At 35.8% G+C, this 14456-nt stretch overlaps 1 protein-coding gene across 21 annotated transcripts in view; it reads left to right on the top strand.

Moving 5' to 3' along the window:
* Nucleotides 1–14456, top strand: part of GRM7 (glutamate metabotropic receptor 7) — a 770235-nt gene that overhangs the window by 270789 nt on the left and 484990 nt on the right. For 18 of the 21 annotated variants that reach the window (XR_004142565.2, XR_004142567.2, XR_004142566.2 and 15 more), the window contains exon 3: nt 1776–1823. The exons of the other annotated variants lie outside the window; for them this stretch is intronic. Coding sequence is in view for 5 of the 18 variants with exons in the window: in XM_064496292.1 (XP_064352362.1) it covers nt 1776–1823 (48 nt within the window). In the remaining 13 variants the exon portion in view is untranslated. The remainder of the gene's footprint in view (nt 1–1775; nt 1824–14456) is intronic. 21 annotated transcript variants of the gene reach the window in all.

Raw genomic sequence — 14456 nt, 5'->3', positions numbered from 1 at the left:
ATGCAGGATGAGAAATGAGGAGTATCAGATGATTTTTAAAAGTTAGGCACAGATTAAACCAGAGAACCAAGAGTCATACATACATATTTATTCTGTAAATAATGAGAAACCACTGAAAATATTAAGGATGGGACTGATAATGCAGTGATTTAGGGAAAATTATTTGTCAGGGATGTATTTAAAATTTAGTGTTTTAGAATGAGACATGTTAGGTTTCAATCCCAGCTCTCAGCTCTCATCTTTTCTTGCTCTTTGACCTTGGAAATTATACCAAAGCCCCGTGTTAGTTAGGGCATTGCTTTTTGTATCAAACAAATCCTGAAGTTTCTGTGGCTTAGTACAATAAAAGTTTATTTCTAGCTGTTGTCCAATATGGACTTCTATAGTATATTGGTCACTAGTCCTTTTGTCTTTATTTCTTGAATCTATGGTCCTGCAGTTGCCCTAAATCCTCAGAGATTGCTATGTTCAGTTGGAAAATAGGGACTGAGGTAGGGGAAAATATCTATTTGCTTCTTAAAAGTTCCAGCTCACCTTCCATGGTTGAAAACTAATCACATGGTAATGCCTGGATGCAAAGGGTGATGGGAAATAATAAATGTTGGCTGGGTTGATTCCATCCAGACAACTTGACACTATGGAAAGAGGAGTTTGAAATTTTGGTAGGCAGTCAGCCAATTTTGCTATGTATTCTAAGTTACAGTTTACTTTTCAGTAAAATGAGAATGGCAATGATATCTAACATACAGATTTGTAAAGAGAAGTAATGACATAGTATGTGAAATATCCCAGCATAGTATTAAGAATATCAGTGATCCACTCCTTTGATTGAGAGAGAAGATTAGAGAAAAAAAATAAAACAAAACAAAACAAAACAAAAAACACTCTACTAAGAACATAGGAAAAGGAAAGGCCTGGGGAGAAACTAAGAAAAGTGTGTGTTAAACTTGGTTCTAAATTGATGTTTTCAGTTTTGCTTTTGGAACATGTATTTAAACTCTTGAGAACTTAAATGAAAATGGTAACTTTCCAGCATTCAGCTAGAGGCAGGTCCACAGTGCAGCCAGCAGCTGCTCTCAGAAGTCCTATTCTATGCAGATATCGTGGCCCTACATCGATCGACTTAGCACAGTGTTCGAAGATTGTCATGACTTTATAATCTTTACCAGTTTTGACTCTGAGTTATTTATTTTTTTAAGATGGACTGACATTATTGTAGTGTCTCAATGAAACAAACACACTATTGGACTTTGTAGTATGGAAGACATTATCATATCACTTCTTAATTTAGTCCTTAACACTATAGAGAAAATATGAAAACAATTTAAGAATGGATAACAACTTCAATCAACTTGAAATTTTACATTTTATCAGTAAACATCATGAAAAGTAAAACAGAAGTCCTTCCAGAAAAGTCAGCACAAAATCATTAAAAATAGAAATGATATTTTCATTGTTGGCTGACTTTGGTCTTTCTGTATCTTCATCTATCTACCTGTTTATCATCTGTCAATCTAATCTATCTAATCTATTATTGATCCATCCATATACATACATTTGAAAGAAGTTATATTTGCATTAGTAGCTATGATCTTTTCTATGTGATTTCTGTTTTTTGACTTTGGCTTGAGTGAAATGATACCCTGTGACATGGAAAACTTAAAAAAAAATGGATTTGCATTTGTAGATTAGGTAAAACAATCAAATAAATCCACAAAATGTGGCATTTCATGTTCCAGTTTTGCAAACGCAACCTTTTATCTGTATCCTTTCAGACAAGAAGGCTAATGCAGTTGGCCTGCCACATTTACCTGCAAAGCTAAGTAAGTAATAAGTATGCTCTTCTTTTAAAGAATTATTAAATATTAAGTCATTTTAATGACTCCTAGAAAAATAAGATAAATAGTTAAAAATGACCTTCCCAAGTCCCCAGACTGGAAACCTTGCAGTTGTTTTTCCACTCATGTCTCTTCCTTGTTTCTCTGAGCTATTTTATTGGCCAAGACTTTGAGTTCATTAAATCTTGGTCACACTCCATCCTTCTGTCTTCACGCTCTCCATCTTTATTCAGATCCTTACCTCAACTATTATAATAGCCAATTAACCCAACCAGCCTTCCATTTTACACTTGGGACTTTATGAATCATCTTTATTCATGCCACTCAAAGTTCTGTGACTCACTGTTGCCTAAAGAAGAACAGAAGCTAACCTTGTGATAAAGCTTTGTTTACTCTTGTGCCTAACTTTTCAGCTCATGCCGTTCAGTGAAGTCAAAGTTCAAGTGAGAGTGAGCTTGTCATTCTACTGCATACAGACCCCACGTTTTCCTGAAGCCTTCTCTTTGCTTATTCTGTTGTCTTCCTCCTTAACTTCTAATCTCTTCAAGTCAGGATCCAACCAATTGTTCAAAGTACTGAGGAGTCACTATTGGAAAAAGAGTGTGAATTCTTAAGCTAGATTTCAAGAATCCTGATCTCAGTGTTGCTTAAAAAAAAAAAAAATCCGATCATTGAGCAGGCTGTTTAACCTTTTGCAGCCTTGGCTTTCTCACTATTCAAATAGCCCCCCAAATGCATAGCCTTTAAGGCACTTTGAAGTTGAAATATCAAGGTGGAAGTAACATCTATTCCCTCTGAACAACCAAGGCACTTTTTCTGTTTTTCTAAAATGTCAGGTACCATTTTTCTACTTATCTTATGTTCCAGTCTTATCTCTATTACCTGGATATGAGCTGTTTGAAAATATAGTAATTCTTTGTCATCTTGATGCTTATTTTGCCCCTACATTTAATGAAAGAAAGACCAATTTCTGATTCCCCTAGATACCCAGTTAATATCTTGTGATTATTAGTCAACATAAATGTAAGGAAGCGAAGGAAAGAAGGAAAAAGGAAATAATGTTTATGTTTTTAAATATTGAGAATATGGACCTACAATGCACTTTTAACACTACTAATTAAACCACTTGTCTTAATGTATGTTCTTAGGACTCAGAGTGACACTTCCTTTTCATTATCTATAATTCATTTTACTTAAGTTCTTAAGTTTGATTAAATCCTATCACAAATGAAAAGAATTTTTAAAAAGAATTTTTCATTCTAATAGTAATGTCCTTTGCCTCCCAGAAATAATTCCTTTTGCATCTTGTTCATAATATACAGTCTTGTGTTAAATGTTAAACTAGTTTGCTTTTTTGATTAATGTCTTTCTTGCTTTTGCTCAGGTTTGCTGATGAATTGCCTTCCTTATTAGCAGATGACTCTTTAATTAATTTAACATTTTGGTTAAGCATATCTTTAAGCTAATGTAGAAGCAAGATTTCTTAAAGAATAATTTCTCTGTGTTTTATTGAAGCCAAAGTCATATCGTGGCATCAGAAAGTCTAGACAGAGTGTCTAAATACATTTACTGTTAATTGAAATTACTCTAAAAGCAACACCTCTGATGTATTGGGCAAAGACGAAGATGAAAATTGATTTAGAAACCTTCTCTTTAGCCTTCTTCAATGCCTTATTTCCGCCATGCTCTTCCTGATTTATTACACATTATTTGTTTTACATTCTAGTATCAGATGTTGCCTTCTTTTCTACACCTTAGATTTCAAATGGCTCAGTGGTCCTGCTCCTCTGTTAAATGCATCACATTCATCTGGATCACTGTGTAATGAGAACGTCTCGGCGTTTAGTCCATGCTCACATCTCAGCCCCAGCTCTGATTCCTCTCTCCTAAGCCTTTGGGTTTGTACAGACAGATAAGCTGAATATAATTGTTACATTGAAGAGTCAGCCTCTAAGGCAGACAGTGCTTATTGCCAAAATTATCCCTGAGAATCCCTTACAAAAGGGCCAGAGTTGCAGATGGACCCATCTTTCAGCTGGTCTAATTCAGCTGATTTTTTCCTTAATGTTGAAGCCAATACTTATGTCTTCAGTTGAACACATGTGTTGGATTGGTTTCAGGGGTAATATTTAAAATACAGATTATCTTGATATTTAAAATACAGATTATCTTGATACTCTAGAATCTAACTTAGTACAACTGACTGTGGTCTGAGAAACTTGGTATCCGAAGCCTTTGGAGGGAGTCCCAGATTCATGTCTCCCTCAGCCCCAACCCCACGGACACTCACAGGGAATGTTCACCACTGGGCATAAGCAAGTAGTAGCATCTCAGTATTTAATTTTCTTCCTCCTAATCATTTTTGTTTTTTTCGAAGAATGTGCCTTTGATTTATGCAAGCGACTCTACTGTATGTGAAAATTGAAGGCTAGATCCAGGTTTTTTTATCTGGATGGTCACAGCTTGCCTGTGTGTCAGTTTTCTCCAAGACTGCCTCTTTTACATTACAGAGATTAACACTGGTTCGCTTTTCTACTCTATATTTTAAACTCAGAATAGCAACTTGAGTCAACGAAACCTCATGTCCCTTAAAAAGGTGTTTGGTTTTTCCAACTTGTTAAACTGAACTGACTTCTTTGAACTAATGGGAGTTGGTTCAACTGCTCCTCCCTGTAGACACTATGTAACTTGCCTTCTCCTTGTCTTTGCCTGGTGACTCGGGGGTTATAATACATTGAATGCTGGATAAGAAATGTAAGACTCATCTTAAACTCCATGCATGCTGCTGGCTGTGTCATACAGGAGAGCACGTGTAGCTAGGGATTCCATTCACTTCTTGCAGACATAACCAAGTCATAGTGGAAAAAAGTTTTGCCTCTGCTTTTTTTACTTTACACACAAAAAATGAAAGCCTGAGAAATCGTCCATACCTTATTCACTACTCAGAGAGTCACTGCACATTAGCATATTAGTGGCTCTAAGAAGTCGTGAGTAGAAACCCTTAAAGTTGGTTAACAAGGCAATTTCCAAATTTAATTGACTTTGGAATTCCTTCTCTTCTGGTTTTTTTGTTTGTTTGTTTGTTTGTTTTTTATTCTTTCTAACCTCCAATAAATTAACATCTTCTGGCACTCACAGAACACAGTTTAAGAAATGATGTCTAGGAACAATGAAAAAATTAATTGATGTTTTAAATTTTTTGTGGTGAAAAGGCATAACATAGAACATACCATCTTAATCGTTTCTAAGTGAACAGTTCAGTATTGTTAAGTATATTTACATTGTTGCAAACAATCTCCTGAAACTTTTTTTAATTTTTATTTTTTTAATTTTTTTTACTGAAACTTTTTTATCTTACAAAAATGAAACTATATTCTTTAAGCAAAAACTCCTCATTTCCCTTTCCCCATTCCAATGGCAACAACCGTTCTCTCTCTTTCTATGAATTCGACTACTCTAAGTACCTCATATAGGTAGAATCATACAATGTTTGTCTTTTATGACTGATATATTTCACTTAGCATAATCTTCTTGTGGTTCATCCATGTCGTAGTCTGTGTCAGAAGTTCCATCTTTTGAGGGAAGGGTATAGCTCAAGTGGTAGAGCACATGCTCAGCACCCAGGAGTTCCCGGGTTCAGTCCCTGGTATCTCCTCCAAGTGGAAATCAATGAAGAAACCTAATTACCTCCCCCTCAGAAAACAGAAGTTCCATCTTGTTTAAGGCTGATGTGATAATTATATTTTTAATTTTTTGAGACACTATCATACTGTTTTCTCTAGTGGTTTCACATCCCCACTAGCAGTGCACAAGGGCTCCAATTTCTCGACATCCTGGCCACTGCTTATTTTTTATTTTGTTGTTCTTGTTGTTTATTGTACTTACCCTAATGGATGTGAGGAGGTATCAATACTGTGGTTTTGATCTGTGTTTTCCTAATGATTAGTGATGCTGAGTATCTTTTCATATGCTTGTTGTCCGTTTGTATATCATCTTTGGAGAAATATTTATTTATGTCCTTTGCAAACTTAAAAAAACAGTTACTTTGCTGTTGTGGTTGAATTGTGGGAGTTCTTTATATATTCTGCATATTAACTCCTTAGCAGATGTATGATTTGCAAATATTTCCTCTTATCCTGGAGGTTGCCTTTACACTCTGTTGACTGTATTCTTTTATGCATAAGAGTTTTTAATTTGAGGAGACTCTTATTTGTCTACTTTTACTTTTGTTACCTATGTTTCGATATCCTATCTAGGAAATCTTTACCAAACCCAATGTCATGAAACTTTCCCCTTGGTTTTCTCATAAGAGTTTTATAGTTTGGCAGATTATATTTAGGTCTTTGCTACATTTTGAGTTAATTTTATGTGTTGTAAGTTAAAGATCCAACTTTAAACACCAGTTTTTAGAGATAATCAATTTTAAACAAAGTATCAAAGAATTTACTTTGCAACACTTGCTGATAACAAACCAGACTGGAATATAGTGACTACTATTTTCCTTTAAAATGTTTGCAAATTTTTTTCTTTTTAATTTATACTAGAATCTTGGCCACGGTTGACATAAGATGGCTTCTGTGTCACTGTCTGCAAAGAAAATGGAGGAATCAGTGTGCACTGCATTCTTATTACATGCAGGACGCTGCTACTTCTTATACCCCTTACTTCTCACAATTGCCTAGCGCATCCCAAACAACAGTCTGCGGACCTGCGCTAGACTGGCTACTGAAGAGTACCGACTAGGGCAGCAATCAGGGTGATCTAATTTTTAATGTCTCCAGCACTTGAAATGCAGTTCAGATGCAGTCATATCTGGCAGGTGTAATTCACTCACGCCACAGCTTCTAATTGGTAGAGCTGGAGTTCAGATCCAGAGCCCCAAATTCTGACCTTAAAGTTCAAATTCTTTTTTCTAATAAACCCAAAGTCAAGCCAAGCATTTACAGATACTTCTTTTTAACAAGGAAACGTTTTAGCAGATGGTTGACAAACTTGCATCTTCCATTACTCTTTAAGTCTGCTGTCTGTGCCAGCCACAGAGTAAAGAAGTATTCCATCTGACTAGGAGTCTGCATCTAACACCTTTCTGTTCCTGTTATTTTATTGAACTTTTCTATTATATTTGCTACCCTTGAGCTTTTTAAATTTCAAGCCAGTACATTCTATTCTTAATGCATCACTACTTAACCTCTATTTCTAATAAGTCGTTTTGTTTTTAATTGGGCAAAACACCCCATGATCATTTTTTAAAAATGAATCTCATTCTGCAAAGCCCTGATGATTGCTGAGATTATTTCCCCTCTGCTACAGTTTCAGTCCCTACTTATTACCTATGTTTTGAGCATAAATATTCAATCATAGAAGATATTAAATATTGTTTCAAGTTTCTTTCCAATATTTCATTATGAATTACCGTAAGGTTCTTAAACTTGTGCTCTTTTCTTCTTGCCATACCTGGGGGCCTCTGTAATGACTGGACAGGCTACATCCCTGCATTTACTATGCTGTGTTCCCCCCACACTTTTCTCTTCCTTTTAATTTACAGACTCCCCAGTTAGGTTTGTCTCTCTTGAGGTGATCCATCCTGAGAGCCCATCATTTTGAAGTCTTAGCTGAGGTTTAGAAATCTAGGTTCCATTTTTTGACCCTAACTATCTGGAAAATTGTTAATTTCCTCTACTCTCGTGTTTCTTTAAAAGTGTTGAAACTAGCATCACTTCGTGTTTTATATGCTGTACTTTGCCACTTCTTATAGAGGAAATATCTTTTGCCCCAGCTTTAAAAATAGTGTTAAATTACACAAAACTTCAGAAAAAAAACTATAGAGATTTATTCATCTATGTGTATATAATTCTGGTCAGCATTGGTCTTGAGATAACGTCAGTCTGTTATTTTCTTTTCTAAGTTCATGACTAAAGAATGGCACAGGCTGACAATGGTGTGGTTTTCTTTTTATGACTGTTCTCAACCACGACTTTTCTTTTCCCCCACTTACTTCACTATCCTTGTTCTTACATACCTTCAGCTTTCACGTTAGGAAGATTATGTAGGTAATAAAAAAAAAAACTTAGAATATACTGATAGTGCAAAAAAACCCCTCTTATTTAAATAAAAGAACATTGTCATATCTTTTAAACTTTAGATAGCCTAAAGCTTTTCACCCCTTAATGTGCCATTACCCAAGCATTATATAAAACTGACTGCCCTGTAATTAGCTGTTTTGTGTAGTTTGCAGATTTCCCTCCCTTTGGTAGCTTTTCTGATATCTTTTAAACATTATTGCTTCAATAAAAATCTTTTGGGAAGGATTGCTTTTGTTTTTTCTTGGTTTTAGTTATTTTTATTTTTGTGCCTTTAGCTCCCCAATAATAAAGGAAGAAAAACCTCATGAGAAAAAAAAAATGAAGTTACAGTCCAATAAATTGAGCAGTTTATGTTGTGCTTTTAGCTCTTGTTAAACATCAAGTTCACCAACTCCTTCAAAGTGCCTTTGTATGTTTTATTTCATCCCCCAAATCTTCAAGCAGGAAAGGTTCAATTAATTGTAACAAGTATTTTTTTTTTCTGAGGAAGAGTGTTCCATAATCTCACCAACAGTAAGAAGCCGTGTTCAATGTAAAAGGATTCTCCCTGAAGTCTTTGGAATTCTTTCATTGATGATGTCTTCCATTGCTGACATCCACCGGGAAGTTGGCTATTTTATGCAATCATATGATTTTTCTTCAGCAGGTTTTTTGTGACCTTACTGTGTGCTAGGTATTAGGTATGGGGTGAATTGGGATACGTTGAAAAAAATTAAAAAGACAGTGGTTTTGAAGTATTAGCAGTTTTCAAGGAGAGTATAACACAACCCATCATATCATATTGTGGTGAATATGGCAGAGAGCATGGTGGGGGTGACTCTCAAACAGTCTGGGTGTCAAAATGAATTAAAACCTTTGTAATATATATTCTTGGCGGCAGGCAGGGATGACTAGGTGGAATGCAGAGGATTTTTAGGACGTTGAACATATTTCATATGATGCCATAATGGTACATACATGTCGTGATACATTTGTCTGAACCCATAGAATATACCACACCAAGAGTGAACCCTAGTATAAACTAGAGACTTTGGATGATCATGATGTGTCACTGTAAATTTGTTAGCTGTAACAGATGTACCACTTTGGTGGAGAATGTTGATAAAGAAGGAGGTTATGCATGCGTGAGGCTTGGGTGTATATGGTAAATCTCTTACCTTACCCTCAACTTTGCTATGACCCTAAAGCTGCTCTAAAAAGTAGTCTTAATCATAATCATAAATAGATGAATAACAATTATAGGTTTAGCTCAAGGGGAAGGTATAGGTGATAGAAATCATCTGAATCTTTATAAATTTTATCAGGTACATAATGTACTACGTAGCACACTTTTATAGCAGAAAATGCAGCTTCATATGGCAAATAATTTTTCCCTTCTTTGAAAAAGTTAAAAAAACCTTGTATCTCCATGTATCCTGTCCTGGAAAATTACCCCCTATTGTGATCTCTGTCTTTTTATAGAGCTCCTTGTATTGTCTGTATTAATTGGTTTTATGTATCAGTTTCCAAAATAGAACTAGATTTATTGTATTTTCTTTTAAAAAATCTACTATAATTATATATGTTTATGACAAATATGTATATATTTATATACATAATTTTATAGTGATATGTTAACAGGAAAAAAATATATATATAAGAATGTAGAATATGTTAATTATTGTGCTGTTCAATGATAAATGCTATTAACATTGTGTTATATAGATACATTCTGATATAATTCTTCTCTGTTTTCTGTCTTTCCATGTGCATCTTTTCCTCTATTTTGTAAACTGCTTTCTTTTTTCTACTCAGTGCATCATAGTATCTTCCCATATAAATAAATTAGAACTACATTATCATTTTTAATAACCATATGGTATTTCATCACATGAACACTAACACATTTAAGCAATCTACTCTTGATGAATATTTATATATTCAAATATGTTTTGTTTTTACAAACCATGTTGTGATGTATACCCGTCACATTATTTGCTTGCCAGTCCTGTTCTGCCTTGATATCTCTTATTGTCGATTCATTTTTATTTCATGTTTTGTTTCTAATTAGTGATTCTCTATGATCACCCAATTGTTAATAATAGTAGTAATAAGCAGAAGAATATTAATATTGAGCATTTAGTATGTATGTCACTATACTGTTTTTACACATTCTTTATTTTTGAATTAAGATTTCTTTTAGAGTTGTTTAGTTTTACAGTAAAATTGAAGGGAAGGTACAGAGATTTTCTGCAACCCCGCTGCCCCACATATTCACAGCCTCTCCTGTTATCAACATCCCCCTCCAGATTGGTACATTTATTATAATTGATGAACTTAAACTGACATGTCATGATCATCCAAAGCCCACAGTTTCCTCTAGGGTCCACTCTTGGTGGTGTATATTCCATAGGTTTGGACAAACGTATAACGGCCATCATGATGGTGTCATACGGAGTATTTTCACTGCCCTGAAAATCCTCTGTGCTCTGCACGCACAGTCATCCCTCTTCCCACTCGGCCTCTGACAACCTCTGATCTTTTTACTGTCTCCTGAGTTTTACTTTTTCCAGAATGTCATATAGTTGGAAACATACTGTATATGTAGCCTGTTCAGATTGGCTTCTTTCTGTTAATAATATGCAAGTACATTTTCTCCATGTCTTTTCCTGCCTTACTAACTCACTTATTTTTAGTGTCAAATAATAATTCATTGTCTGGATGTACTACAGTTTTTTTATTCATCTACTGAAGGGCATCTTGCTTGCTTCCAAGTTTTGGCCAATTATAAAATAAAGCTGCTATAAACACTTGTGTGAAGCTTTGTAGGAACATAAGTGTATTCCTTCAGGTAAACACCAGGGAATGCAGTTGCTGAATCACACTGTAAAAATTCTTTTGTTTTTAGTTTTATGAGAAACTGCCAAACTGTTTTCCAAAGTGGCTGTGCCATTTTGCATTTACACCAGCAGTAAATGGGAGTTTCTCCTACTCCGCATCCTCGCTAGCATTTGGTTGTCAGGTGTTAGGGTTTTGACCATTCTGATGGGTGTATAGTAGCATCTCATCATTGTTTTAACTTGCGTTTCTTTGTTGACATATCGTGTGGAGCACCCTTTCCTTTGCATATTTGCCATCTATTTATAATCTTTAGTGAGATGTCTGTGAAGGTCTTTGGCTCATTTTTAATCAGACTGTTTTAATATTATTGAGTTATAAAAGTTCTTTTCATATTTTAGGTAACAGTCCTTTTTCAGATGTGTCTTTTGCAAATATTTTCTCCATGTCTGTGGCTTTGTTACTATTCTCTTGAAAATATTATGTAGTTTCATAATATTTTTTGTGAGTTAAATGGCATTACTAATATCTTATAGATAAGGAAACAGAGTCTTGGAAAGTCAAAAAAAGATTTGCCCAAGTTGACATATTTAGTAAATGCTGAGACAAAGATTTGAACCCTAGTCTCTGTGAGCGCAGGCAAAATGACCTTAATAACTAGACCGTGTTATACTGAGAATGAGGAAAGTAGCTTCTACTTTTAGCCTCTGATACTCATCTCTTCCAAAATAGATCTTGACACCTTCACAGGAATTTTGGAAGGACGGGTTATAAGTCAAAGGGCCACTGCACACAGGGAGTTGAGAAATGATTTTTTGGGGCCTTGGTTGTATTATTTATTATTATGTCCAGAAGTTCATCTGAGCCTGCTAGCTAATTATAAACCTCAAGAAGAACTGAAGACAGTTTATGCCCCAAAGAAAATAATCATTTTGACCAAATTTTCTCAATTTTTGGGTGGATCCTACTATGTAACTCTATTTGGGCTTTTTAATTAGATTTCTGTGGGTGTTTTGCAGCTAATGAATAAGAGCGAGCTCACTAAGAAGCAGTGCTGTTTAGTATGAGATGCTGTGTAGGCATCCTAGTGTCCTACTACTGAAGTTGTTGTCAGGTGTGGTTCCCAGGGCATCAGCATCACTTGATGTCCTGTGAGAAATGCAAATGCTTGGGCTTCATATCTCACCTTATAACTCAGGAAATCTGGGGATGGGGCTCAGCCATCTGTGTTAACAGACTCTCTAGGAGATACTGATAAATGCAATGTGTGACGTCCAATGCATTACGACTTATGTTGCCAACTGGGAATACCTGCCCTTCAAAGTTGCCAAATCATGCCAATACATCTCTGGGTCCGAATACTTTACCACACAAGTTGTGTTTATGAAGACAACTTTGGCCTGCCTTTTGTCAGCCATCTTCAGGTAGGAGTGATACGGCCTTCTGTGTAACCAAAAATATGAGTCAAGATCTTTAATTTTCCTAACAAAATCGTGCCATGAGCATGGCTGGCTGCTGAAGCAGAGGTGCGCCTTCCATCCTCAGGAGACAAAGCCCGCTTTCCCGTCATTCTGCTATGAGCTGACGCTTTAAGCATACATACTCAGCACCTGCCGAGAGCCTTCCTGTCTCAGTGGACGTTCAGTGTAATGCCGAAGCAGTGTCATGAACTAAATAATCATCCATGTTTCAGATTTGTTTTTTGTCTTTTTGTTCCCACCCCTACCAATTTAAATCGACAAAAAGTGGAGTGCTTGGATCGCGTGTGTAGTTTTTTTTTTTTTTTCCTTAAGAAATTCGAGTAGACAGATGTGCTTTAAAATGAAGCTTTATTCTAGAGTGATTTTTTAAAAAAAAGTTCTTATGTGAACATTTTATTTGTCCTTGTATAAGAATCCAGGCAGTAAATTCTGTTTAAAGTTCACTGCCAGGGAGAAGTTTGTGCTGATTACTTTGGTGTCAGTCCTCATTGTTCATTAAAAAATATTTTAGTCAGATTTATTAAAATCAGTAAGTCCAGGGCATAGTTATTTAAAAAAATATTTCACCAGATAATTCAACTATGCTGGTTAACTGATTCTCTTCCATCAGACAGTATTGCCTGTCTCTTTCTGTCTATTGTGCATTTTTCTGTTGGTTACTGTGTAGCTCAGAGACATATTTAATGTGCCTTTGTAATAACCATCTTTAGCTCATCTTTCTGTGATAATCACAGTTTCCCTTGGATTATATTACTTTTCCATTTTCATTTTAATGATCCTGATGTTAATTAGTCTTGTATTATTGTTAGTCATTTCAGACTTTTCCTGGAACTACTGGATTCTAAATAATGTTTTATTTTCCTCCAGTACACCTAAGTATTTAAGACAGCCCTCATATAAATATGCCAAAATTAGCAATTAATTTGGTCTGAATTCTTGTATCTCCATCAACTGAATGTTCCTCATTCCCTCAGCAGGGGCAGAGAAACACACACACCATCTTCTTTTCTCTAGCGAGCAGCAAGATGTGCCTTTGGGGGAAAAAATACATGGCAGAAGAGAAACTGTTCGTTCTGTGCTTCCCATGCTGCTCTCTGACTCCCATCAGTATCACTTACAACCTTGTATTGTCATTGCCTGCTGGTCTTTCTCATCCTCCATAAATTGTGGCACGTGCATTGTTGTAGTCTCAATGCCTAGGACATTAACTGGTATGGAGCTGATTCCCAAGAATTTAATTAAGTGCCAAACAGTGCGATGCAGGTTTCCTCTTTCAAAAGTCAGAAGAAAGACAAAAGTGGGAGGAGCAAAGTTTCTTGGTAAAGGTTTGTAGAGGAGGGATGATATGGCATGGGCATTGGCTTGTACTTGGTATTGAAATTGGCAGGAGCTCAGAGACATGTTGTGCAAGGGTCAAGAGATGCGCATGGAGCGGGGAATGAGGAGATGGGCTTGTTTTGGAGGATAACTGGAAGTCAAATGGGAGATCAGTGTGACCATCCCGAGGAAGAGCCAAAAATCTGCAAGGAAACTTTATAGCAGATCAAAGAGGAAGCATAGGTCCAAAGAGCTTTGTGAGTGAGTATGTGATATAATTTATAATAAAAAATTTAGCCTGACAGAATATTCTAAGTCAGGGGCTAATGAACTCCGACCTGTACAACAAATCCAGCTCACATGGCCCTAGGGTGAAGTTTCTTCCCCCATATTTTTAAAGAGTAATTTAAAAAATAAAGTAGAATATGAAAGTGATCTTTTGTGACCCTCAAAGACTAAAATATTTATTATTTAGCCAGAAATATGCTTTTCCTGGTCTCTGCAGGTGAAAGAAGTAAGGAATAATGAATGAGTAAAGATCTTAGAATAAAGAATTTACTTGAAAGTATGAAGGTAAGAACAGCAGTGGTAACAAATGGACCTCTCCATTTCTGCAGCTAAGCACAGTAGTTTATTTCTCATTCCTGGTTTTTTTTGGTTTGTTTGGTTTTTGGTTTGTTACTGGTGAGCAGCACCTTCCCATGTGGTGATTTTGGGACTCAGTCTCCTTTCCTCCTGTGGCCCATTCCATCAGACCTCATCATTACTGTATTGAAATAGTGAAGAGAGAAATAGAGGGACAGACGTATCCGCTTCTTAAAACCCTTGGTTTTAAGGTGACCCACATGCCTTCCATTTACTTTCTATTAACATTTGCTGGTTGTGTGGCCTTGTCTAGAAATAAAAGCCTTTAAGATTCA

This window comes from Camelus dromedarius, chromosome 17 (genome assembly GCF_036321535.1).
Source record: "Camelus dromedarius isolate mCamDro1 chromosome 17, mCamDro1.pat, whole genome shotgun sequence".
NCBI lineage: Eukaryota > Metazoa > Chordata > Mammalia > Artiodactyla > Camelidae > Camelus > Camelus dromedarius.
The sequence above is the reverse complement of the archived record's forward strand: the minus strand, read 5'-3'. Positions and strand labels throughout refer to the sequence as shown.